This window comes from Carettochelys insculpta, chromosome 7 (genome assembly GCF_033958435.1).
Source record: "Carettochelys insculpta isolate YL-2023 chromosome 7, ASM3395843v1, whole genome shotgun sequence".
NCBI lineage: Eukaryota > Metazoa > Chordata > Testudines > Carettochelyidae > Carettochelys > Carettochelys insculpta.
In genome coordinates, this window is record NC_134143.1 from 40697448 (window position 1) to 40724063 (window position 26616).

Consider the following 26616-nt stretch of genomic DNA (forward strand, 5'->3'; position numbering starts at 1 on the left):
TAGAAAAGTGGGCTCAGCGTCTCCCAGTTAAAAGCATGAAAAATAGGATTTCTTTTAAAATATTGTAGCACTTCAGAGGTAAGAAATTATACCTGGAGGAGATGTCAGTTCCACACTGATTCTGTCAGGGGAGACATCTGACAAAAAAGTTAAGTGGGGTAGGGAAACAAGTACAATTTCTCTGATTTCTCTGTGATAATAACTCAATCTTGGATTATTGGAGAGAACTTCATCCGTGGGTAAAAAGATTATACATTTTATGCATATCCACAGTAGACTAGATTTATTCTTTCCTGTCTAAATCCTTAATGAAGCAGACAGGGTCTGCACAAGTTGGCACCATTACCCAGTCAGATCATGTTGCACTAAAAGTATTTGATAGGTGGGGTAGGTGTTAAAAAGTCACTTTTTTGGAAAATAGGCTGCTTTCTTCTTGAAGACAAATATTGAGTTCCAGAAGTAAGAGGACATTGTTAAATACTTTCAGATTAATAATATGAGCAATATAAAAAGAGATCTTCCCTTGGAGGCATGTAAAGCTATATTTAGGGGTCATTTGAATAAGCAGAACCTATGGAAGGAAGGAAGGGCTCAAGAAGAAACAGAGGTAGAATGGGAGATAAAAAGGTTCCCGGGCAGTCATAAAAACAGGTTCCAAAGGAAAAAATAGCATCAATTAGTTAATGTGAGAGGAAATTGAATATGTTCATGACAGATGTCACTGAAGAAGCCTGTAAGTATCCAAAGCAGATGTTTTGGGAAAAAATAAAAGTGAGTCTTTTGGCTCAGAAGCATACAGGGATTCAACAGTAACATGTTATTCCACTAAGTAAAACAATCAGCAAAAGAAAATTACACACCCTTATACATATGTGCTATTCTTGCTGCTTATTAGAAAAGCCTCAGCATGTCAGATAATCCAAGCTCTGAAGCTATTCAGAAATATCAGTATGTAGCAGGCTTGCCAAAGATAATACTGATGAAGCAATTTTAGATAAAGAAATAACTAAAGAAGAAATCTTACAGGCAAAGCACGCATGAACAGTGATAAAAATTCAGGATCTGATGGTGTTCTAGCTGAATTTTACAAAGTATTTAAGAAGGTATTAATGGGTCCCTTGAGTGGTACCTTTTGCCTTTTTTCTGTTATGGAGGGGACCTTGAACCCTGGTGTAAATATTTTAGCAAAAATTCTAGGTAGCTGGTTGCAAAAGTCCATGCTCTCGGTCCAGATCAAACTTGATTCATTAAGGAGAGAGAAATGGCAGACTATATTTAGAGAAAAAAAAAGCAGTCCTGGTAGCACCCCAAAAATTAAGTTTCCTTTGAAGTAAAGAGCTTTCATGGGTAAGACCCACTTCATCAGTTTCTGGAGCAAAAACTAGCAAACAGAGTGTCTGTGTCTGTGTGTGTATAAAATTAGGGAAGGGGGAAGAAAGAAGAAGGAAAAAAAGAGAAAAGAAAAACAGTGAGAAAGCACCTATCATTAATAGGACCTCTGGAAAGTGTACATTAAGCTAAGTGGGATAGGTGCCATTCCTGCAAATATCAAAGGTTGGGAAATTGTCCTTGTAATGCACAATGGAGATCTCCGCCAAGACCCTGGTTAAATGTTTCAAACTTGCAAATGTATTCTAATTCAGGTGTTTCCCTTTGTAATCTGGTGTTCAAGTTCTTTTCAACAAGATATTTACCTTAAAGTTCATTCTTGTATGTCCTTTGAGATTAAAGTGTTCCCCTCTGCAGGTTTATGTGTACTCTGATTCCTGATGTCTGATTTATGTCCATTCTTCCTTTGGCACAGGGACTTTCCAGTTTATCCAATGAACGTGGCAGAGGGGCGTTGCTAGCATTGCATTATTTTTAGCTAAGCTAAATATTTGCCTAAAATTAATTTCTAAAGAAGTCAGTGACTTTGGGAAAGTGTCTGGATTGAAAGTAAATGTTAAATCTGAAGTGCTTATTATGAATTTGCCAGCTTCCGAAAAGTCATTGCTCCGGAAAACGTTAAAGAACAAATTAAGCCATATATTTTGTAAGCTACCTGGGAATCCAAATCTCAGGCAACCTAGAAGAACTCTATAATTTAAATGTCAAAGAACCAATTTATGAAATGGAAAAAAGATGCAACAGATTGGAGGAAGTATACAGTTTGGTTAGGAAGAATCGTCACAGTCAAAATAAATGTGTTGCCAGGAATATCTTTCTTGTTTCAAAATCAAAGCCTTGCAGGAATGCAAAGAATATTAGAATTTACGTGGAACAAGTAAGCGCAAAACTGAGTGCAGATTCTTTATACTGACCTAGTGAACACGATGGGCTACTATTTCAAATGCATATGGCACTATTAAATTGGGATGTGAAACATTAGCAGATTGAGGTACACTAACCCAACCAAACACTACATCTTTATTGAATAAAACAATACAGACTAACACAGCTACATCTCTGTATTTATTGAATAAGAAATGTATGGCAGTGTAAATGTCACCAGGCTACCCTGGATTAATTAAAAGATGCCTTCTAGAAATTTGCTCGCTTTTTAGACTAGAACTGGAGATAACATAATTATTTTCCATTACCAGTGACACCCATTGTGTATAGTCAAGTTTTTAATCCAAATAACAAACCCGAGAGCCCGGAGAGCCATAGAATACGTATGATTGACCAGCTATTAAATAAACTACTTTACTTTAACTTAACTTTAACACCTGATCCACTTTTACCTGATATCAGTACTTTCAAGTCAGGCAATGTTTCTCAACTTTGTAGGGAAAAAAATGCTTTTATGTAGAAAATTGACTTTAATAGAAGCAATGCTGTCTAGCTTACTAGGAAATAAAAATTATGACAGTTTATATCTCTCTTTGCAGACAAATATCTTAGCATAAAACGTCTGTATCTGCTATGCTGGGAAAAGGACCTGACAGAAAAAGTGCATTACAGGGTTCCATCTGCAAGTGTACACCAGCAAACTCAGTCTGTATCACATTACTATTTCAGTGGTTCCTCACATGTCAAGTTAAAAATATATAGATGAAATAAGGATGAATGTTGGAGAAATTGTGGTTGCAAAAAAAGGAGATTTTTGTGCATACATGACAAATATATGCAGTCATTAGAAAGCATTTGTATGTAGTCCAAATATCACAGTTGTTGGATATTTATTACCAAATAATCTTTTGGTAATTTTCCTGGGGTGTCCTTCCAGAACTGGTCCCATGTAAAGAAGTGAAGAATTTATTTTTTTCATCTGCTGGTAGCTGCTTGGCTACTGACCTCTCATGGGGAAAAAGGCAAATTAGCTCGACTGTAGAGGAGTGGTTCAAAAATTATGGCAGACTGTTAGTAAGGAAAAGTTAATACAACAGTTACGTACCCAGCAAAATAGATAACTAAATCTTAGGTATTTGGTTGCCATTTATTCAGGACTCTCTAAAAGTGCATTCATGTACAGAAAACATCATCTGTCCAATTTTTAATATTAACATTTCATAGGTTGTGTTTTTCTATTAAATATGTTCAATCAGAGATTTCATCCCAGTCACTGGACTTACTGGAAGCAATAGGTGTGATGTTGCTCATGACGTACAATGGTAACATCCTGTTATACAGAGCCTTCTGATGCCTGTGTTCCTGTATAATGTCTCTTAAATCAGAAGTTCAGTCTTGTAATGTTTTGTCTGATATTGATTTGTAACCCTTTAATATTTCATAATTTGTAAACATGCCCAACTGTAATACATATTTTTGTATCAAATGTTGCTTGCATGCCATTTGAGTTGGGGTGCTTAATTTTAACATATCTAACATGTTTTTTCTGGTTTGTTTCTTTAGGGGTTAATGAAGAAATTCATACGCTGCTCTACACGAGTGACTGTGGGAACCATCAAGAAGTTTCTCAGTCTAAAATTAAAGCTTCCAAGTTCATATGAGGTAAGTCCCCCTCCCCCCACACATACACATGATGGGGTCTGGTCACAGAACACCCCTTGAGGTGTTCCCCAGTATGCTGCTCTTCCACTGACACGCACACTTCTTGCTCTTTGGGGATCCCCACCACCCTCTCCTGCTGAGCCATATCCTCTGGTCTCCCCTAGCCAAGGCACAGAGTTCGGGTTACCACAACCCTCCACCACCCAGAGCAATGCAGACACTTTACCCACAGCTCTGGGTGGATGCAGTTCTAGAACACAGCACCCAGGAAGTCAACCCCCAGAAGGGATCGAAACCCTGCAAAAATCTGCCTCTGTGCATAAGATTTGCACAAACAAAACAGCAGTCATGTAGCACTTTAAAGACTAACAAAATAGTTTAAGAGGTGATAAGCTTTTGTGGGTCAGACCCACTTCATCAGATCTATAGCATTTCCAGTCCAGACACAGCTATGTAGCACAGAGGTCCAAAAAAAAAAAAGAAAATTGTGATTAAAAACTGGCAAATCCAATATATGGAAGTGACGGAGGGGGTGAGGGAAGTTAAGAATCTTCCCTGAGATACTAGTGAATTCCTTTGATGTTTGCAGTTATCTCAGGCAAGATACTTAACTTCCCCCACCACTCACCTCCTCCTTCACTTCCATGTATTTGATTTGTCATTTTTTTATTCCAATACTCTTTTTTGGACCTCTGGGCTATATAACTGCATCTGGACTGGAAATGCTGTAGATCTGAAGAAGTGGATCTGTCCCACAAAAGCTCATCACCTAATAAACCGTTGCGTTAGTCTTTAAAGTGCTACATAACTGCTCATTTGTTTTGTTAGAATACAGACTAACACAGCTACCTCTCTGTTACTATAGATGGCAAAGTTTTTCAGATGTGGATTGACACTCATTAAAGGCCCTTTATTGGCTAAGTACCGCTATCCCTTCACAAACCATACTCTCACAGTAGCGTAGCCATACCTCCTGTGGCGGTTTTCGTGGAGAAAAACATTTGGAACACAAATCTGCAGACAATACTTAAAACTTCAACTACAAAAATGTTACATTCACAAAAATAGGGTTTACAGATCCAGCGGAGTATAATATTTAAAATGATAGGTCACAAAGTACATTTGTACAAAGCATTTCTGAGTTATGCATATTTATATTCATAACCCACTTTCCATAAAACATGGAGTGGGGTCCGCCACAACACACACTCACCCAAATGCAAAATGTAATATTTAAGCCTCAACTAACCAGTGGACTTTTTAAATGACTCAATCAGTGGATACAAAGCAGTATTCAGTCTCTGATACAAGCTTTCCTAAACCTAGAAGTGAGTCATGTCCATTGAAAGGCATTTAGCCAGTGGAGCACCTGACTGCAGTTATTGTCAGGGCACTTTCATATAAATATTGCTTGTTGCTCAACTTTGGAGTGACCATCCCTTTGTTTTATCCATAAAGTTAAGACTCCTGTCAGTAAATGTCAGGGACAGGGTGCGGCCAGGCTTCCGTGAATTGCTCAAGCAAACCTGAGCCTGTGTTATATCAAGAGTACCCTGAATTGGAGGTTGGGGGTCAGGGGGCACAGATAGAGAGCTGTTGGGAGTTTGTGGCTGCTCCAGCCCTGGCACTGCTTTTGCACCAGGGACTGATCCAACCTCATCCCCAGCCAGCTGTTCCAGTGCCTCAGGGCTAGTCACTAGCTAGACATTTCAGGAGCCCTGGGGGCTAGCCGCCATCAGCTGTTCTGGAGGTGACCTCCAGCCCTGCCACTGTTCCTGTGGTAAGAGCTGACCCAAACCCAGCCACATGCTTAGGTGGCTCAGGGCTGACCGCTGCACCAGCCCTGCCCCATAAGAATAACAGAGGTCCTGGAAGGTCACGGAATCCGTGATGTCCCTAACAGAATCATATCCTTATTTACTAATTATCTTTTCAGTCGTTTTATGTACAGGTATATGTTTTCCCTTTTCACCTCCTTTTATATGTGTAACAACAAAAGTGATCTCTAAAGCTATAAGTGCTGGAAAAGAAGTGATGACTAGATGCCACCAAAGCATTCTGCAGTTTCATTAGTGATCCTTCATTTTCACTATGTAATGTGAAAAGGAGACGAGTTCCTTAGTCTAGGTACTCCTATGGCTTCTACTGCCGTAATAACTAAACATCTCATGATCTTTAACATCTGTTTGCCCATGTGAGGTGGGGAAGCAATATTCACTAGCCAGTGGAGCAGCTCCTTTGCTAAACAATGTCTAAATTTCTAAAATGCCTAGTGAAGATAAAATCTGAAAAACAATAAAAATGGGAGCTGCCCATTGTGATTTTTGTAGAAATGTTTCTCACAGTAGACTCTCACTTTATCACATTGCTTCCATCTCTTGCTCTGAGTCCTCAGTTAAAGAAGAATGGTGTTTGCGTTTTTGGATTTGTCTTTAATTTTTTAACAAGCAAGAAAGTGTAATCATCAAAAATATATCCTTAGGACTGAAAGAGTACTGCCACGCTCAGTGTACGTTCCCTCTGTAAAGCTATTCTCTTTACTTAGTTAACTGTATGGGAATCATAGAACCAATATTTTAGGGAGAAATTTATTTGCGTTGACATTTATCAACATATGTAAGTCAACATTTGGTTCATTCACTGGGGCTACATCTACACTAGAAGCATCTGTCTACAGAAGTTACTGTCAGAAGAGATGTTCTGACAAAACTTCTGTTGACAGATTGTGTGTGCACACAAAAGTGGATCGATTTTTAGATCTCCTCTGTTCACAAACGGGCCCCCCAGGCATCTACACAGCTTTGTTGTGAACAGTTTCTGTCAACAAAATGCATTTTGGCTGTGGCTACACTTGTATTCCTCTTTCGAAAGAGGCATGCAAATGAGGGAAATCGTAATGTAAATAAGGTGCATATTTACATATCTAGTACTTCATTTGCATACTCTTCTTTCGAAAGAAGAAAAATGTAGACACAGCTCTTTCGAATGTAAACCCTATCTTCAAAAGAACCCTTCTTCCCTTCTTTTATGGTAAGAATGGTTCTTTTGTAGATCAGTTTACTTTCAAAAGAGCCATGTCTACTCTGCTTTTCTTTCGAAAGAAACTCTTTCAGAAGAAGAATATGTAAACGATATGCTAGTTATGTAAATATGCACATCATTTGTATTTTCAGTTTCCCTCATTTGTCTGCCTCTTCAGAAAGATGAATTCAAGTGTAGACACAGCTTTTATGTGTAGATGCTCTGGAAGTTTTGTTGACAAAACCCCAGTTTTGTCTACAAACCTCTCATGTATATGTAGCCTAGGAGTCTCAGAGGGGATTATTAAGAAGTTAAAGCAGCAATGTCATATCTGTTGGACTTTTAATTTTTTATTTAAGCTGGATGTACTATGCAATGGTGAAATCATGGGGAAGGATCATACTATGGAATTCATCTATATGACAAGATGGAGACTAAGAGGAGAAAATGTGAGTACTTTTATGATTTTTACGTGTAATTATGTGTTCCTATCTACAAATATATTTCTTAAATAGCATTTGTATGGCATCCTGGCTTTATCCAAAAAGTGTTCTGTGATCTTTATAAAATCTGTATTTAAAAAATAATCTCTCATACACTCTAGATTATTTCTTTTTCTCTTACTCTTAAACACTTGTACTCTGAGTGGAGCATAGGTGATGTACAAGTCTCCTCCACTTCATTCTGTCTCAGGACAAATCTTCCAGCTGACTCCAAGAGTACCTCAGTAGTTGTCCTTCAATGTCAGTAGATCTTTGACACGTTGTCCGACATTTTAGTCTTTTGTGTTTTCCTTGCCAGACTGTGTTGGATGATGGTTTTCTGAGAAAGTGGCCTAGCCATCCCCACTTTCTTCTCTAGATTTGAATGTCAAGAGGTTCTTGTCCTGCTCTGTTCCAAAGCTCCTCATTTGTGACAGCCTTGACATTTGATGTGAAGGATGTACTTCAGGCATCTGTTTAAGAATGTCTGTAGCTTGTGATTTGAGGACTTTTTAGTATGCCAGGTCTTGCATCCATACAAGAACACACTCTTCATGTTTTTGTGTTGAAGTTCCGCAGTTTCATCTTCACATATATTATTTGTGAACTCCATATGGGATGAAGAGTCTTGAATGCAGCTGTTGCTTTCCCTGTCCTGGCACTGATATCCTTATCTGTTCCTCCATCTCTGCACGTAATACTCCCCAAGTAGGTGAACTGCTCCACATCTTTCTGGTCATCCCCTCCCAGTGTGGTGGTGGTGGTGTTGAACTGGTTGATTCTCCTTGTCTTGGTCTTTCCTTTGTTAATGCTCAGCCCAGTCATTAAGGCAGTTTTGTCTAGTGGTGCGACCTTTTCTTCCATGCTTTCATGTTGGTGTGAAAGGAAGGAGACATCATCAGTAGAATCAATGTCTTCTAGCTGTTTGAAAAGTGTCCACTGAATTCCCCCTTGATGGCTATCTGCTGTCCTCCGCATAATCCAGACCATTGAGATCAAGAACAGGAAAGGTGACAATAAGCACCTTGGTTACACTCCTGGAAGTATGCTGAAGGATTCTGTCAAGATCTAGATTTTTTTTTTTTACACAATAAACAAATTCTAAGATTTGTTTTTTGAAACACTACAACAGGCCTACAATACAGATGTTGAAATTCACAATTAGCAGGAATACAAAGTTTGAATCTAAGTTCTTACTCTGTCGTTTCAGGTATTTCATTTAAGAATTCAAACACTTACTTGTCCTGGAAATTTCAGTAAAAATAATATGATCTCTTAACTTGCAAAGTCTAGGCGCTTGTGTGTCCAATCAATCTGTATTCATAATGCTTTCTCTGTAATATGAAAGGACATTGAGAAATCATTGAGTCATCTAATGATTTTGACATTACTTAGTTCTCTATTTATGTCATGTACAGTTAACATATAATAATGTCCAGAACAGATAGCACAGTTAATTATTTCACCCACATACATTGTGTACAAAACAGTAGCTGTCTTGCTGAAGGATTTCTTAAGATCAATGATCAGATTGAGTTAATAATCCTTAGATTTGCTTTGGACCATTAAATATCCGCATTTGGTCATTCATTGTCAGAAATCATGTTATCATCTGTAGTATTTATTTTGTCTGTATTTTATAAATTCATTCATATATGTAGTTGTATATTTTAGTTTGTCTTGCAGTGCTTTGTTTTGTGTGCAGAATGGTCATATTTCAGTGCAAGGGGAAGCTGTATGTGGATTCATTTAAGATTAGGTGCTGATGTAGTTTTACATATTGAGTGATAGTGAAATCTGGAATTTACTAATCACTCTGTTTCTCTGATTTAGAAGTACTCACTGGCACTGGCAGAGGAGATGGGATTAAGCACAGTGTTGATCAAACAACTCACAAACTACTATGACAGTTTTATTTTTAAATCTAGAAAAACTATTTAAAAAATAATTTGTGCATAGCAAATATTGAGTGAGTTTGACAGAATATTGCCCTGAGATTAAAATGGCTATCAAGAATGCAGTATTGCACTATCAAAGAATGTTTTAATCCAAGAGTAATATTGCCCTTAAATCCAGTTACTACTTGTTTTACTAACCTTCTGTATTTTGTTAACATTGTTTATGTTCTAAGGAAATGTTGAGAAAAAATGAGGCAATAACAGTAATAGAATGCTTTCATTATGTCTGAAAGTACTAGCTCTTGTCAACACATAGATTCTTGATGATTGTATTGAATTGAGGGCAATAATTTATACTGTTTGGTCAAATGTCCATATTTGCACCAGCTTAAATTTAAATGTAAAAAAAAAAGTTTTCATGAGTATATATGATGTTACTGAAAATCGTGAGTGCAATTTTATTGAATGTTCATAGGCAAACAGAATCTCCAGGTGATGCAGCCTCCTTTTCATTTGGAATATTATAAATTACCCTTAATAAACCATGATTGCAAAACAAAACAAAAGAAATTATAAAAATGTATGATATTGTCATCTCTGAAGTCTCTTCATGATGATAGTCCCATGGGGATGAAATATTTTAGAAATTTATATTTTTGGTAACAAACTCTCCAATTTTTAACCTGTATGGAAATTTCTTTTGGGGAGGGGGGATTTATTAAGAAAGTTACAGCAAGGCAGCCCTGTGAGGTTTGCTCTTTTGTGGTTGTCTAGCCCCTGATCTGATTCAGTTCATTTTAAGTGAAAATATGGTACAAAAGTAAAATTGGTTCTTAGTTCATAATCCTTTCCTTTGGTGGATGAAGATCAGGTAAATCCATTATCTTTGTGTATGACACTGTTCGTTGTGAGCTTTTATTGACACACCCGTGAATGCTAAGAGAGTTATATATAGTCTAAGAAACAATTATCATTTATCCCTTGGAAAATGCTTTCCTACTTTAAAAATAATTTTAATTCATTTGAAACAAAAATAATTAAATGATAAATGTATGTGTCCAGTTGTGGATGCCTCTTATCTGATCAGAAAATCATCTCCTCCGCAGTTTCGGTGTCAGAACTGCTCATCTTCGCAAGTCTCCTCACAGGATGGCACTTTTTATCAGGTAAGAGGCACTCACGACTGTACATGTTACAGGGCCTGTCAACATTTTATTTGAAACCCTCGTGGAGGTTATAACACTGTGTTCCTCTGGCTAAAACTTACATATAAGGTCTAAGTCTTCTAAATAATCATTCAGTAAAGCTTGTATGAAATGAATGAAGTATACTTAGGAGTTATAAGGTTTGTGATTTTAAAATAAAGGCTCTTTATTATCATGCTTCAGTGTGTAAAATGATCACCAGTAGGATACTAAAAGATGCCTCCCAATCATCTCTTTCTCCCTTATCTCCCCTCAGGGGCTACGTCTCCACGGGATGCTTCTGTCGCCAGAAGTCACTGTTGGAAGGGATTTCCCTGCAAAACTTCGGTCGACAGATTGCATCTACACATAAAAGCAGATCAAAAGAACAATCCGCTCTGTCGACAGAGAGCAGCCAGACTGCCCTGCCCTCTCTCTACAGAACGGCCGACCAATAGCTCTTCAAACTGGACTTCTTAGTGTACTGGAAGCCCTGCCTGTCGACAAAAGGGCACCAAAGCATCCACATTGATGTTCTGTTGACTCAACACTGTTGAAAGCGGTGTTATACCTGACTGGAGAGAGGTATAATGCTGCCAGCATATGTGCCGGCTTTTGTCGACAGACTGTCAACAACGCACATTTGGTGTTTAGACACTCTGTGGTTTTTCCCAACAGAAGCCTAGTTTTGCCAGGAAAAACCTCTCGTGCAAACATAATCATGATGTGTAGTACTGCATGGTTAGGGACATAATGGAAGTTTATACCTCTCTCAGGTATCCAAAATTGGCTGCTGACAAAGAATCTGGGAACAAATGACCATTGTTCTGTTTTACTATAACAATTCCTATGTTCATTTTAAGAGTGCAAAGAAATATTAGATTTTCTAATGTTGTATTGCGTTGTGTTCCTTTTTACTTCTTTAAAATTTGGAGATGGGCTTACTCTAATAGATCAAACAAAACTCCAGCTCTAAACATCTAGAACGTTGGAATTGAAATCTGATAAAACATTTCTCAGTGTTTCTGTTGTTCACATCAAGAGTTCTAATTTGGCTGTATTGAAAGATTTCAAGCTGCAAATTTGGATCTGGACCCATTCCATTATTTGGTTTGAGCCTGTCTCTATTAAAAGTGGTTGTTGTTTTTTCAAAAATGATCCTAATATGGACTAATATTTTTCTCACGTGAAGAAGCAAAATTAATGATAGGTCAAATTCTGATACAAAGTACACTTTGCAGTTGTGCTGATTTAAGTTGAGTGAGTTGGGTGTAACAGAGGACAGAACACTGGAAAGTGAGAGGGTGTTATAGAAAAACATTTCTGTTTGCACATCACAGTTCATATTTGTGCAGTTAGCTCAACCTTTTAGTAGTATGCGGAGCTTGTGCACTGGAGTTCTGAGAACAGTATAGTTTTGTACTAAGTTTTATGGGGGTAATTGTCCTCACTGCTTATGTACAATTCCCGTTAGTGTTAATAGAAGTTAGGTGCCTGCGTTCAGAAGCAAATACATAGTCTTCAGGACCAAGCATTAGTTTGAAGTGTGAAAGATTCTTAAACGTAAAATGAGATGGTCTCCTTTTTGTTGTAATCGTATCTCACACTAAATAATCTGATACTGAATTTATTTGAGTATATGGTTACTACTTACAGCAGGAACTCCCTCAAGATGCTTCTGTCTGTTCAAGATACCCTGGGTTTTATAAATATCTTTGCTCTGATTTTGAAGAATTCCACACCTATAAGTCCACAGTTGTGATCACTCCAGTTTCTGACCCTTTTTTCTCCCATAGCCAGGAAGGTTATGTAGCGTATTACATAAGTGTTTTTTTTGTATTTGTTTTTGTTTTTTTGTTTTGTTTTTTTGTCTCTGAGAGTCATCTGTTGTTGTTTTTGAAGAGTGAAAAAGAATGCAATATTTCTGTTGCTAAGGATAATTTATAAAACTTCTCAGTAATTTCACCTACACAATTTAAAAAGTCTGTACCTCATCTGTAGTCCATTCTGCTAGTGAAATCAAAGGCTATTTGAATCATTTGCTTCTGATGATGTAATAGACCATTCCTAATTAGTAAGGAAAGCATCAGACTGATGGAATTTTTAGCTACACTTAACTAGAAGTTCCACCTTCCTTCTATAATCACAGCGATCCTCAATTTATGTATCTAGATGACTGTGTTTCATTTTTTAATACAAGATTGAGAGCTATTGAAAATGTAGCCCTGAGTGAATATGAAGATGAGGGAATTATTTTCAGGAGATTTCAATCCTCCCATCTCATGAAATCAAGTCTCTTATGGGTAGCCATGCTAGTCTGTATCTGGAAAAATAACAAGGAGTCCTGTGGCACAGGACTCACTTGAACATAAGCTTTGGTGGGTAAAAACCACTTTGTCAGATAGATGTGATAAAGTGATTTTTACCCACAGAAGCTTCCTCCCAGATAAATCCGTTAGTCTTTAAGGTGCCATAGGAGTCCTGATTTATTTATTTATTTATTTCATTAAATCAAGTGACTCTGGTTGACTTGACTTTTAAAAGAGCTAAGTAACTGCAGCTTACCTTGGCTAGTACTGGTTATAATGGGAGCCATTGAATCTGCTTCTGAAATATCAGGCCAGCATGTCATCTCAGAATTGATTTGATGAATGTGAGATAAACACATTTTATGAATGTTTTTGTCAAATCTAACAGCACAGGATTAAATGAACTATTTCTAGGATCACACATGTAGTTATTGTATGTCATACATACATCTTAAGTTATGTAGCCTATTATTGTATATGGGTGATGTAATTATAATCTGACTCCTTAACTCACCATGGTGTAAGAAACTTTTCTTATGTTTTTAAAAATTGGTTGTGGATTTAAATTTTATCGAAATGTATAAAACCACATTAGTCTGTTGTTAACCCTGGAGGTAAGATTTTAATTTTCCTTACAGTGTGGTATAATTGTATTTTGTTTGCATTTCATATAAAAGAAGCATTCATGTTATCCTTGTTTGTCTTCTTTATTTTTTTGTTCGTTTGTTTGTTGTTGTTGTGTTTTTGTTTCTGTTTCTAGTCTTACCCTATGGTACTGCAGTATCGACCCAGAATTGACTTTGGTTAGACCAGGGCCGGATCCCACTGAGATGAATCCTGCACTATTTGTTTACCCATCGACAGATTGCACAATGAATGGATGTGCCTGGATTAAGAGGACACAACCAGATTTTCAGCATGCAAATAAGGACATTGTCTTTCTTAAAATTGTCAGTTGCATCTTTGTTGTTTCTATTAGAGCAATCCAAGTGCCATTCTGCTACTGAAATGTGCATAAGATATTTGTGGTATCTTAAAATTGTGCTGCAAGTCATAGCCAAAATCATGACGTGTATAGTCAAGATTCAGAAACTAGAGAATATTTTGCCTGCCTGTTAGCAAAGTTTTCTGGTCCTAATGTTAATTACACTAGCAAAATGGCAGAATGCTCATTCCATGTGATAGTGCAGTTGTCACATATTTACTATTTTACTGATTGTTATATAAATGATAGAGAACTGTACAAAAGTTAAGGATTATACCTTAAAATATTTTGTATAGAAAATATATTTAGAACAGTGGTGATTGTGCCACTACATTTTCCTTGTTAAGTTTTTCATGTGTCCAAGTATAGCTCGCTCACGAGTATGCAGCAGTCCTTTTGCAGTGAGTTAAGATTATCTTTGCAACAATATTAGAACATAGTAATTCAACTGAGCCATTTTAAATGATCTAAATAGTTTCTGCCAGTACCACCTGATAGCATCATAGCCCTCATGAGTGCAAAATTGTATGACGTCTGAAAATCGGGATTTGATATACAACTATTTAGGATAATGGCTGCTGGTCAAATTACATTATTTTTAATAAAGTCAATGTAAAGGTGAGGTTAAAATCATTTAGATGTTTAACATGAAGCATAAAATCCTATCTAAAATTACTTCATATGGCAAAAGTGTGTGTGTATCTATATATATATCTATATATAGATATTTGTTGCCATTCAGATTAGGGATTTCTTTTTAAGGACTGGGTTTAGATGTGTCTAAATTTAGCATATATTAAAGTAAAATAATACAAACTAACATATTTCAAAAACCATAGTTTTCATGGCATTAAATATCTGTTAGCTGTAATTCAGAAGGGTTTGCAAATTATGTTAATTAGTTACTGTCTCACCTTAAAGCTAGTTCCATAAAACCAGAGGTCATGCGATATAGGTCACACAGTGTGATGAAAATAATGCAAGCTGTTCAAGGCATTTTTTTTTCTCAGACCTGGTAGTGGTGGGGGGGAAAGTGATTTTCGCCTTAGGTATCACATATTGGTTCTAGTGTAGAAAATTGTGTTAAGGTTTCTAGTGTTTGTTTCAGGGAGCATTATAGTTCATATGTTTTCAGTAGTCTTCTGTTGTATTTGCTTAGTTTACAAGTCAAAGTGGATTGTTTTTACTTCAATCTCTGCAGAAATACTTACTGTTCAATAATTGGTATAATTTCTACTTCATGCACAGCTACCAGCATTCCTACTTATTTTTACATGATTTTATGTATACAACAGAAAGGAAACAAATTGATTTTCAGAACCTATTATTGAATGTACTTGTACAATTGTACTTAGAAAATCAAACAAAAAATTTAAATATAAGACCACAAGATCAAAGTATAAAAGATAGATGATGGAAAATAGCTTCAATAGAGTTTGATGTCAGTACAGTTTATATGCATAGGGCATGCAAACACACATGCACAATGGGTAAAATGTTGACCCCTGAAGTCAGTGGGAGTTTTGCTATTGACTTTACAGAGAACACTGAGTCAGCTTCTACCTTTGTGTTCCAAAAGCCACGTAACAAAAGGGCATTCTGTTAAGGAATCCTGCCATTGCAGATCAAGATTGCACATAATGTTCTGAGGCAGGGTGCCATGGAAAACACTTTGAGTCTCCTTTGTACAGGCACAGTGTTCTGACTGATATTGGAACTAGTTTGCCCAGGTTATTGATTGTTGCTCTTTCTGGTTGCAAAAGCTAATCATCTCTTATTCTTTCAGTTGATGGCATGCTTCTTGCAAGTCTCTGGCGTGCTAATTGTATCTAGGCTCCTAAACAGAGCTTTCACAAATGCAGTGATACTCTTTGCAGATGCAGAGGTATGCCCATGTGGGTCAGCATGCAGGAGCAGGGTCCAAATTTCTCTTGCGTATCATTGTTATATGCCTCATACTAAATTCTATTACAAAGTAGCAGTAGGATGTTATTCCACACTTTCTACATGTATGCACAAATGTGACACCTTATAATTTTTATATCCTTCATGTCATAGAAGTGTTGTTTTTATGCCAGGAGTATTTTCAAGACAATGATGACCTTGGTGAAGTTTGAAGGCCAGAAGAAGGGGCTCCCAAGACATTTCTTTCAGGGTGTGATCCCCATGGAGTATCAGTGCCTTTGAGTTAAAATGAAGGTTTGTTTCAAATATCTTGGTTTCAGTCAGTCATAAAATTAATAGCAATTTTGTCAAGTTTAATTTTTAGTTGATTTCAGTTACAGTGTATTTCTTCAGCTGTGTATTTGCTGGTTTGATATATTTGGACAAGCTGTTTTAAAAAACACAAGAGCAGAAAATTTGTTCACATTGTTGTATTAGCCATGTAGTCCCGGGATATTTGAAAGAAATGGTAAGTGAGGTAATATTTATTGGTTTAACTTCTGTAGGTGAAAGATAAGCTTTCAAGCTCACATAGCTCTTCTTCAGGACTGAGAAAAGTATATAGTATCACAGCTAAATACCATCTGAAACAAATTGCTAAACATAAGTCAATAACTCCTTGCAAGAAACCATACAAAAGCAGTTAATATCTTTGCAGTCATGGGGAATGGAGGGCTACTGGGACACAGATTGTTTATAATGAACCACAAATCCATTATCTTTACTCAGTCCATGATTTTTAATGCCTAGCATAGTCTGTGTGTTTTTCCAACTTTTGAAGGCATTATGTAGGCTTTCTTTCAGGATGAGGATAGGTCAGATGTGGAATAATTGCTTTGTGAAAGGTGTTTGGCCATGGATGATATGGGCATCGAGTTTGTTTTTTTGTTTTCCTTTTGTTTTGGGATTTTTTGTCTTTATCATTTTTCTGTGTGAATCAGTTTAAGAGTATAGTGATTGTCATTTCACATGCAGTTGTCATTGAGGAATATAATGACATGGATGAAGTACACGTCGTGTGAGTTAGACTCCTGGATCTTGAAAGGTGTGTTATGGATTACTCATCATAGAAGTGGAGATACATCAACTGGGTTTGCATCTGTTGTTCTCGGTTTGATGCCACTATGAGTTGGTGTGTCCTTGTTTGTGGGGAGCTTGCTTCTAATGATGATCTTGGTGAGGTTGAAAGTTGTTTGAAGGCCAGAAGAAGGGGTTCAGGAAAGATTTCTTTCAGGATGTGATCCCCGTTGAGTATGGGTTGTAGTTATTGATTCCCTTCACAGGTTCCAATATGGAAACCCCATATTACCTGTGAGTCAGCGTGTTTTCACAAAATGATCACTCCATGTTCTCAAAGGAAGCCATCACAACATCTTTCGAATATGATTGGCAGAATTTAAATTCATAACTTTGCTGGGCACAACACTAAAAACTATGAACTCAGTTAAGATCCTGGATTTATGGCTCATTGCAACAATATGCCCTATCACAGCAGAGGTGCTAACTGCCCTTTTTATCTTGAATGATCTCTTGATATTTGTTAACTTTATGTTCAACAGTCTGTTACATCTTGTACTTGGCTGTGACAATCATCAGAAGTTGGTCCAACAAAAGATGTTCCCTCACTTACCTTGTCTAACACAAAACATCCATGCTTAAGTATGTGACATAGAATTTTGCTCCCAACCAACAAATTTAAATGTGACTTAGTATGGCCACTCAAAATTCTTTTTAAAAGATTTTGAGGGCCCATGACTGACAAAGAATAGAGGTTTGAATGTTTTGTAAGATTTTTCTGCATTCTCAGTTCAGGGAGCCAACAATTTGTCTTATTTGGAAACATTTCTTTTTTTTCATCCAGCTCATAACTGGATGCGGGGGGAAGTGAAGTGTTTACTATAAGCAGAAAAACTAAGGGCAGATACATTTTCAATATACTCAGCTGCAAATCCTAGCTTTCAGTGCTTTTATAAATGTACAATCTAGCTACCTACAATGAATTTCTGATATGACAGCATACTACCTGCTTGTGGATTGATTTAATTCTTGTCCTAGGGTTAGAAACCAAGCAAACTGTTACATATATGGGCAACTTACTTAACACAAGTGCTGTCTTTGCTATAGTAAAGTCCTCTTTTCTTATACTGCTTAGGTGTAACATGTTTGCAGATATGTAGTGTGATTGTCACTGTTGTTACAATGTGCCAATTAAACATATTAAAAGTGTAAGAATAGTGGAGGGCACGTATAGAAACCTTTGAGTGCCAAAGTTAGGTTATAATGCAATTAGAACATGGATATTCAATGAAAATCACACAACGTGTTCAAATAAAAAAAGGACATTACTACTTACAGGCATGGTTGATCACTGTCACCACTGCAAAAAGTCAATCAGAAAGGCAGAATATAGCTGAGCCCACAGTAAACTGTTCTGCAGTTCTCCATATTGGTGTTACCCAACTGCAGTGGGGGTTTACCAGACTTAAAATGAGACATTTTCCCTAATTGTACATTCTTTAACTCTATCCCACAAAATGAGGTATTTTCCTAAAATGAGATCCAGAAGTTACATCCGCCTTCTTCGTCCAGTTTGCCCAATAATGGAATTAAAATGTAATGCCTTTTGTTAGACTAGAAATCTGTATGGAATATGTGTCCTCTAATGTGCAGTAAATTATGAATTTACAGAGTGGAATTTTGTAAGCTCTCAGAAGTATGTATTGTACAAATCTAGTAGATTGCCATGGTTAGTCAGCTACCTTGACTAAAGGGCCAATCCTGCAAACATGTAAATTATTCTTATTTGTGTGAGGAGCCCCCTTATATTCAGAGAAATTCATCACTGCATTAAGGATTACTCAAATGTTTTCAGGATCAGACCCTAGTATTGTATGGTATGCTCAGATTGGAAACCGTTAATGTGCAACAAAAAATGCAGCTGTGGCCTTTTAATGAAATTTTGTATTCTAAATTATTTTGATTCTTCTACTTTTACTGAAAATGTTATTTAAAGGAAAACGGTGGATTAGTAGTACAGAATATCTTCTAGATCCACTTCATACATTTTAAATGAGAATATTTTTCTGTGTATTATGAATGGTCTCAATGCTTCCAGTAATAGTAGTTCTATACACAGAAGAACCTTCTTTCAAGTGAAGCAAGCAGACATCAAATAAATATTTTCTGTTAATTAGGCAGTTTAAATATTGACATATATAGTATCCACACACTGGAACCTATTTTAAAAGGATGACCTTTATGTTAAGTCAATTGTATTTTCCCCATAAGCAGTCATCTTGAATTCTGGATCTTTATCCTTTTTCCTAATCGGAGATATTTTGACAGTATTCTCTTCTTGCAAATATCAGAGGCAGTTCAGACTTGTCCATCAGAGTTTAGAGTTTGGGCACACTCTTTAATTCGCTTTCTTCAATACAGAGTGGTAGACGGGGTTCCAACTTTATCCTTTGTAGTGTTTATCTGTTAATGCTGATTTGGGGACAGTAGCAATCCAAATCATTTGCTCTCTGTTATCCTATTCTGAACCAAAATTTGTAGGGCTTTTCTCCCTAAGTGGGACAACCCACTGAGTCTTTTGCTCTATTTGCTTTTCATGTCCCTATCACCCCAGAGGTTGAAGCAATCTATCTGTGATAAGGTCTGAGGAGCCACAGAAAGGCATTCCATAGAGTTGCAGCAAAACCACAACAGCCAACTCAACTACACACTAAAAACGTGTAAATAAAACAGGATAAATTCATGCCCCAGCTTGCCATAAAGCAGACAAGCCCCAACTAATTTAAGTCCTACATGGCAGTGCCAAGTCTCTGAGTTTCAAATTACACAGGCAGAATCATGTTTGGAGAAAAGCAAGATAAGGTGCTAACCAATTAGGTGAACTAGCCAAAGTGTTTGCTATCATTCCAGGCAAGATGAAGAAAGTAGATGTGTTTATTCTTATCCACAAGTGAGCAGGAACACAAGAAGAAAGTTCAAATCAGGAAATTAGTCTAATCCCTCCTTCCAGCTCTATAAATTTGATTGAAACAGTTTCCTTCTATCCAAAGTAAGTCTAGGAAGCAGAGTATTCCTCTTTTCATTTAACTCATTCTAATTGTTTTCATATGTGTAAGTTCAGAACATAGTGAAGCAGAGAGACACCCTGGTGTTCCAGACCCCTCCACATCCCTTCTTCATCCATCTCCAACCTCAAAAGAGAGCTGTAAACATCAGAGATCTCATACCTGAAGAAGAATGCCCTGCTTCAGTCAGACGCTTGGAGTGAGAAGCAATAGAACTTGCCTCTCAAAAGTTTGGGGATTTATTTCATATTCTTCAGAGTAAGAAAGGGATCAGGAGAGTCCAAGTGGCCTTAGATAAGGGAAATGAATGAGTTGATGACAAACAAAATATTCAGCTAGGAGAATTTTGTGAAGCCCTCTCGAGCATAGTCCATTCAGTGATCTTTCTGTTGTGCATAACTGCAGTCCCCTGGTCTTCTGGCCTTAAGACTGCGCTTGTTAGAACATCAGACATTTCTCTTCTGAGCCTGGAACTGTCACAACAAGCAAATACTGTTGAGAGAGTGCTTCATTTTGTGGTGTTGGGTAGCCCATATTCTAGTAGCAACATCCTTCTGAAGTCCAGATCCCAAAATCCAAACCACTGGTATCAGCCTTTCAGGATGGAACACACACCTGGGAATCTACAAGTGTTTTAAAAAAATGGGGGTAGGGGCAGCTCAAGAGCATCATTTTCCTAGATTTAGGAATCTTCAGGCTGGCTCTTTGAGACTTCAGTGCTTGCCTTAGGGAAGGCGCATGTTCTAGTTCAGTCATGGCTGTGGTATATATAACCTGACACACACAAAAAAATCAAATTTAAATGCCAAAGTAATGCAGGTTCTCTCCTGAAAATAAATGCATCTATTTTCCAATATAGCAAACAACATAGGAGCTGCATCCTTTCACAATCCAACCCTTTTAATCAACAGGGTAGAGTCATGCTTCCCTTTATTTCCTTACAATAGTTATGCGTCATGTCAGCCAGAAGAGGCTCAGAAGACAAAAAGCTCTTTCTACTTTAGAGGCGTGCATGAACAAGGTTAACCTGTCAGTACTTCAGAAGAGGTCATTCATTCATTTTGTCTAATACCTCACAGTTAGAGAGGAAGAATGCGTGGCATATCTGATATGTGAGAAGAATAGTGAAAATAAACTTCATGAAAAACAATGAGCAGTCCTGTGGCACCTTATAGCCTAACAGATTTATTGGAGCATAAGCTTTCATGGGCAAAGACCCACTTTGTCAGATACATGTACTGGGTCTTTCCTCAAGAAAGCTTATGCTCCAATAAATCTGTTAATCTATAAGGTACCACAGGACTTCTTGTTTTTGCGGATACAGACTAACAGCTACGGCTCTAATAAACTTTAGTAGAACTGATCAATTCAGAAAAAATATTGTTTAGTTTTTTCCCTTAAGGCTTGGGCTTATGCCAACTAAATCCACCCTAGCCAGGTGGATCTTGTCCTGTTTAATCAAAACCTATCCAGCTATAGACTCTTTCTAGAAGGGATCAAAGCCTACTTAACATGTTCCATGATGGCTTTTAGGGATGAGAGAACTTGAGCCACCACAGAGAAAATCTGAAAAGCTTTTCACCTGGTCGTCTATCAACATTTCCATAGAACACTGTTGGCTCGATCTTCACTTCTCAACTAAAGCATCCTTCTGTGCCTCAAACAGTGATCCTAGAATAGATTAATGCTACTAATTTCAGAGAGGGGGGAATATTTCCTTTGTCTTATTCATCTTTACTTCCCAGCTATTTTTTCCCTGGACTGTTCACTATGTCCCAAATGTCTCAGATGGGTGGGAGGAGGGAGGTTTTTTTTCTGATGGGACTTCCTTGGATGCAACACATTCTTCTGGTGTGTCCACAATGGCCACTTCTAAATACAGTCATTACCATTAAGAATTTTTTTTACCTTTTACTAGTGAGCCATTTCATGTTTTCTACAGCTTCAAACATGGCATTACGGGTGCAGAAAAGCCTGTAAACGTGAGCTGCCTCTTGTATTTGTAGAAAGAGAGATACAGCTCTAGTGTTTGTCTGCAGGTGAGGCAATTCCCAGAAGATGAAGATTCCATGGTTGTTAACTAACCAAAGAGAGGTTTTAGATTGAATTTTCATATTGCTATATGTATTTTTTCTTACAGTAAACTGTGTGTGTGTGTGTGTGTGTGTGTATATATTTTTTTTTTCTAGCAGATACTTTTAAAGAGAGCTTAGTATGTGACATGTAAAAGGATGGATGGGATGAACATGTTTTTACTGCTATTATTGTCCTTTCAGTGATGAGCAACAAGCAGGGTTAGGATAAAGAGAAAGGTGCAGTATATAAAATTATTACAATGTTAATCCATTTTTGTGCTGCTGGCTGTAGTCTGTTTTCCATTGCAAACAAAGGTGAAGCAAAAATGTTTACTGTCAAAGTAAAATGCATTTATTCTGTGTTGATATTCTGTGTTTTGTATCCTAACAGTTGATTAGCAATGTGGATGTTGCTGTTGTGTCTGAGGGATTTTGGTGCAGTATAATCAGAGTTGCTAACTGTACCTTTCCACTGAAAAACAGAGTTCTGATTGACATAAATTACTCTGCATCTGCCTATCAGACATTTAATTCATTCACAAAGTTTGTTTGTTTATTTTTAAAAAATGACTATATTTTTATGACTAATTTGCTTGTCTAATAGTTGTAAGGGACTTTTTAATACCAAAGGTCAGCCATCCAGAAACTGGCTTGGAATAAAGCATTGTAATTTTCCATTGAGGAGTGCAGTGAACATCTAGGTAGTCAAGTGTAGTGCATCTGGTATCAAGCAAATGTATGTTACTGGTCTTAGCTGTTTAGGTATAAAATCTTGTGTCAAACAAACGTACGTTACTGGTCTTAGCTATTTATTGCAAAACTACAATTTGGCAAACCTATGAGCTTTTAAATAACAGCTAAAATATGGAAATTAGCATAAAGATTGACTTCCCCAGTCATGGGTAGAAAGAGTAGTCCCTTTTGAATTGTGGGTAATGTCTGTTAACAAACAGCATCCTAAAGGCTTGCATTACTGATGTCTGTGCTACATCTGCTCTGGGAACTAGTAAAATACTTCAGTGCACTGTCAATTTAATAAACCTTCTGAAGGACAAAACATTCAACAAGATGCTTTTGGGTCTTCTAGCTGCAGCTCAGTGGATTTTTGGAGGGTTAAAAAGGACAGTCTTGGAGGATCACACAAAGATGTTAAAGTATATTTTACAAATTTTATACCTTTTTTTTTAAAGCAAATGGCATTGCTTTCAGTAACATCAGGCTGTTGATTAGCAAAAAAAAACCAGTAGATTATTTTATGTGGTTTATGTGCTATGCGGTAATAAATAAAAAGAAAAGAGAAATCTCTTACATTTCTTTTCCAGGATTGTCCTAATTAGACTTTTTTTTTAAAGATTTTTAACTCTATGACTTAAAAGTTTGCAGTAACTCTTATTTATTTTCTTTTTCTGGTTTGGAATCTTCCTGGAATAAACATTAAGCAGTGCATAATTTTGTAAATTTGTCCCAAATGCAAACGCAAAGGAAACTTTTTGCATTTTAAAAAACTCCAGTGCAAAGCCTGATATGTTAGATATTCTTGATTACTGAATAGTTTGTAGAGAGTACTCTAAATGGCATTTGTGGATGGGGGCCTAAGTGTCCTTATATCAGCTGTGATCCAAGTAAGGATAAGAAAGGAGCTTGTGGTGGGCAGTAACAATGTTCTAATTCTTCTTTGCATCTGGTCAGTGGCTATCACTTCTTAACACAGTAGCCCTCACAATACTTAGAGATTATAGAACATAGTGTAATGTTATGTTGCTAATTTTCTTTAAAAATATAAAATATTTTAAGCTTTTTGTCAAAAGTGGTAACACCTTATTACAAATAAACCTTTTTGTGGTTGTAAAATTTAGCTTATAAATCATTCAAATTGAAGTGAAAAAAAAATACCAGGTCATTGTTAATGACTTAGTCTATCCTACTATTAAGAATATATGTATTTTTGTAAAGGAAAAGCACTTGTAGATATGTAATCAGTCCAAAATCTATGTTTATGTATTGAAAAAACAAAATGCTGCTTAGGTAATCACTTAAATATTTTTATTTTTGTGCTCAAATGCATTCAGTTGATGTATGGAATGTTTCTTCTGTGCAAAGGTGTATAGTTGTTACAGCTGGGCTAAATGCATTTTATACCTGGACTTAGCCAAGTATATTTGACCATGTGACAAAAAAGTCTGTGTTATCAACAATTTGATTGCATAACATATGACAGTGCTCTTTTTTCTTCCTCCCTTATAACATTCCTACTTTATTGTATTTGTTGTGATACAGCAAATTTCATTGTGAAGGTCACATTCCAATGGATGCTTTAAGGTATACAGTATTTACCTAGTCCATTTATAGTTTCTGCAAGTTATAAAATTTCCCAAAATTACAAGAGATTTGCTAAACATCTGTATTGAATAGAAAATTCCCCACTAAATGAAAACGACGTACCAGATATGTGAAACAAATATTTTCCTAGTGCAGTGGGACACGTGATAACTCAATATTTTTGAATTATAGGAAAATGAGACTGGAACATATGCATGTTACAAACTGCACCTTTTGAGTTATTTGTACTGATGGTTCTTTTAGACAACTTTTTTGAAAATACAAAAAAAAAGAACATTGGTATTTAATCTCACAGAACCACAGGAATTAAAATGGTGAAATGGAAATGACGGCTGACGTGCTATTTTTAACCCACTTTTCTGATGTTTGTACTGCATTACATCTGACTAGCAAAAAGAACCCAGCAACACACATGCACCCCATTCCAAATTAATTCTACCAGCTCACTCTAAAAGACACATGACTAAATTTTGTCATATCAGTTCCATGTGTGTAAAACCAGAGTCTTCACGCAATGGGACTTTGAATGGGCCACACTAAGAGATACTGAGGTGGAGTCAGAGCTCTGCGTTTTACTTTAATTGTGTTTCTTTGCTTTTACATTCATGTAATTGGGATCTGACTACAGTCAATAGTTCCCACCTTAACTCTGTATTTTCTAGCATTTGTGGGGTTTATTGGATCTCTAATATTAGTTATATTTAATCTTTTGTGTTAGTATTCCATAATTTTTGTAAAGTTTTATAAGTAAAAGACCAGGAGTCCAGAATAATTTAGAGTATTGCAGTCCTAAATGTGTATAAACATTTTACATAAATGATGAGAGGATTTCATTCAGTAGACTATAGATACTCAGTAAAACCATTACTATGTGCAGTTATGTTTTTCTTGATTTCCTAAAGTGGCCAGTATTTTTAAAATATCTTACCATTTAAATATTTTACACTTTTTAAATTTCTTGTTAAATAGCTGTTAATGGTGTGTCCCTATTAAATTATAAAGAGCTCATCATCAAGGTCCGCAAAGTAGCATTTTAGAATCTCAAACCTGTTTGAGTTTTAAATGTAATATATATGCAAAATATATATTGCAACCCTATATATTTTTATAAAAATGTATAAAACAAATCCTGTTGTTTTCCCATCTCTGCCAAAGGTCACTCTGGAATATTCTCTCCAGCTGAGTTATAACCTTTTTTAAAAAATAAAAGTTTGTCCTGAAAAAAGGATGATAAACCCATATTCACAATAGAACTAGTGAACCCCTCAATAATTATGTGTTGAGTTGGTCCTAGACTTCATTTTGGCATAATCTGCTCTGTGTTGTATTTTGATGCAGAGTGAAGTGAGTTTGTTTGGAGTTGTCTCTACTACTTTTTAGAACAGTAAATCGTTCAAACTCTGTAAATGGACCTTTAAAAAAATTCATACGAAATATATGTGATATGTAACTGTTTCTCTCACTGTCACTACGTTTGCTTCAGTACCCACGATGTTAAATTGAGTGTTCCATGCTAACGTCAAGTGTCCACAGCATCTTCATTACTGCTATAGTAAATTACAATTGTATATGGTCCATATGTGGCAAGATGCCTCTAGCCCAGTTGAATTAATCCTATGAAAAATCTAGATGAGCAAGAAGCATAACTAATCTGCTTACTAGCACTGAATTGTTCCTTTCTGAAAGCAATAAATATATTCCTGTTGTAATATCTGTTGTGCAGCCTACAAATATAAGTTGTTTTGTTGCATTTTGTTTTCTATATAATTTATTTTGTGCAATAAAAATTTCTTTGGTTTATGTGACTTCTCTAGATTGTAAAAATATTTGAATTCACCTTTCCTAGTTTCCAATCAAATCATTTAGGCTTTATACACCGATTAAATGGCAGGTAGCCAGCTTCAAAGAGTCTCTTGTTGCAGTATTTGATCTAACTTTCACTTCTGTAAGATGGCTAGTGCCTTCTAGAGGTGTGGAGAGTCCTAGTCATTTATGGCACTTGGCTAACCACAGGATCTGGCTTTAAATTAAACATAACACAAGGAGTGACCTAAACAAGGGGAGCAAAGATAAACACATGATGTTGTTAGAACAATGAAAGATGAAGACTGCTTGCTACACAGGTATCTCTTTTTGAAGGGCTTTAATAATCAATTAATATTGAAAGGAACAAAGTATCCAGAAGTGAAAACTTCATTCAGAAAATAACTTTTGCAAAACCTACTTTTAAAGTTATGTCATACCAATGCTCAAAACCAATTGGAAATGGGTTTTCCTAGGTCTTAAGATCAGCATGCCCTCGTTTTATCTTAAAAAATGTTGTGTTCTTTCTGTAGAAGATTTTGAGAGTCATGGTAGAA

General features: G+C 36.5%; 1 protein-coding gene across 4 annotated transcripts in view; it reads left to right on the forward strand.

Moving 5' to 3' along the window:
* PCGF5 (polycomb group ring finger 5) overlaps positions 1 to 26061 on the forward strand; it is a 63809-nt gene extending 37748 nt beyond the window's left edge. The window contains exons 7-11 of one of the 4 annotated variants that reach the window (XR_012646307.1): positions 3838 to 3936; positions 7317 to 7406; positions 10444 to 10503; positions 13591 to 14433; positions 15874 to 15887. Coding sequence is in view for 3 of the 4 variants with exons in the window: in XM_075000365.1 (XP_074856466.1) it covers positions 3838 to 3936; positions 7317 to 7406; positions 10444 to 10503; positions 13591 to 13638 (297 nt within the window). In the remaining variant the exon portion in view is untranslated. Of the gene's footprint in view, positions 1 to 3837; positions 3937 to 7316; positions 7407 to 9272; positions 9516 to 10443; positions 10504 to 13590 lie in introns of those variants that run through there. The other 3 variants (XM_075000365.1, XM_075000367.1, XM_075000366.1) reach the window with 3 other exon arrangements.
* Positions 26062 to 26616: the final 555 nt, after the last annotated feature.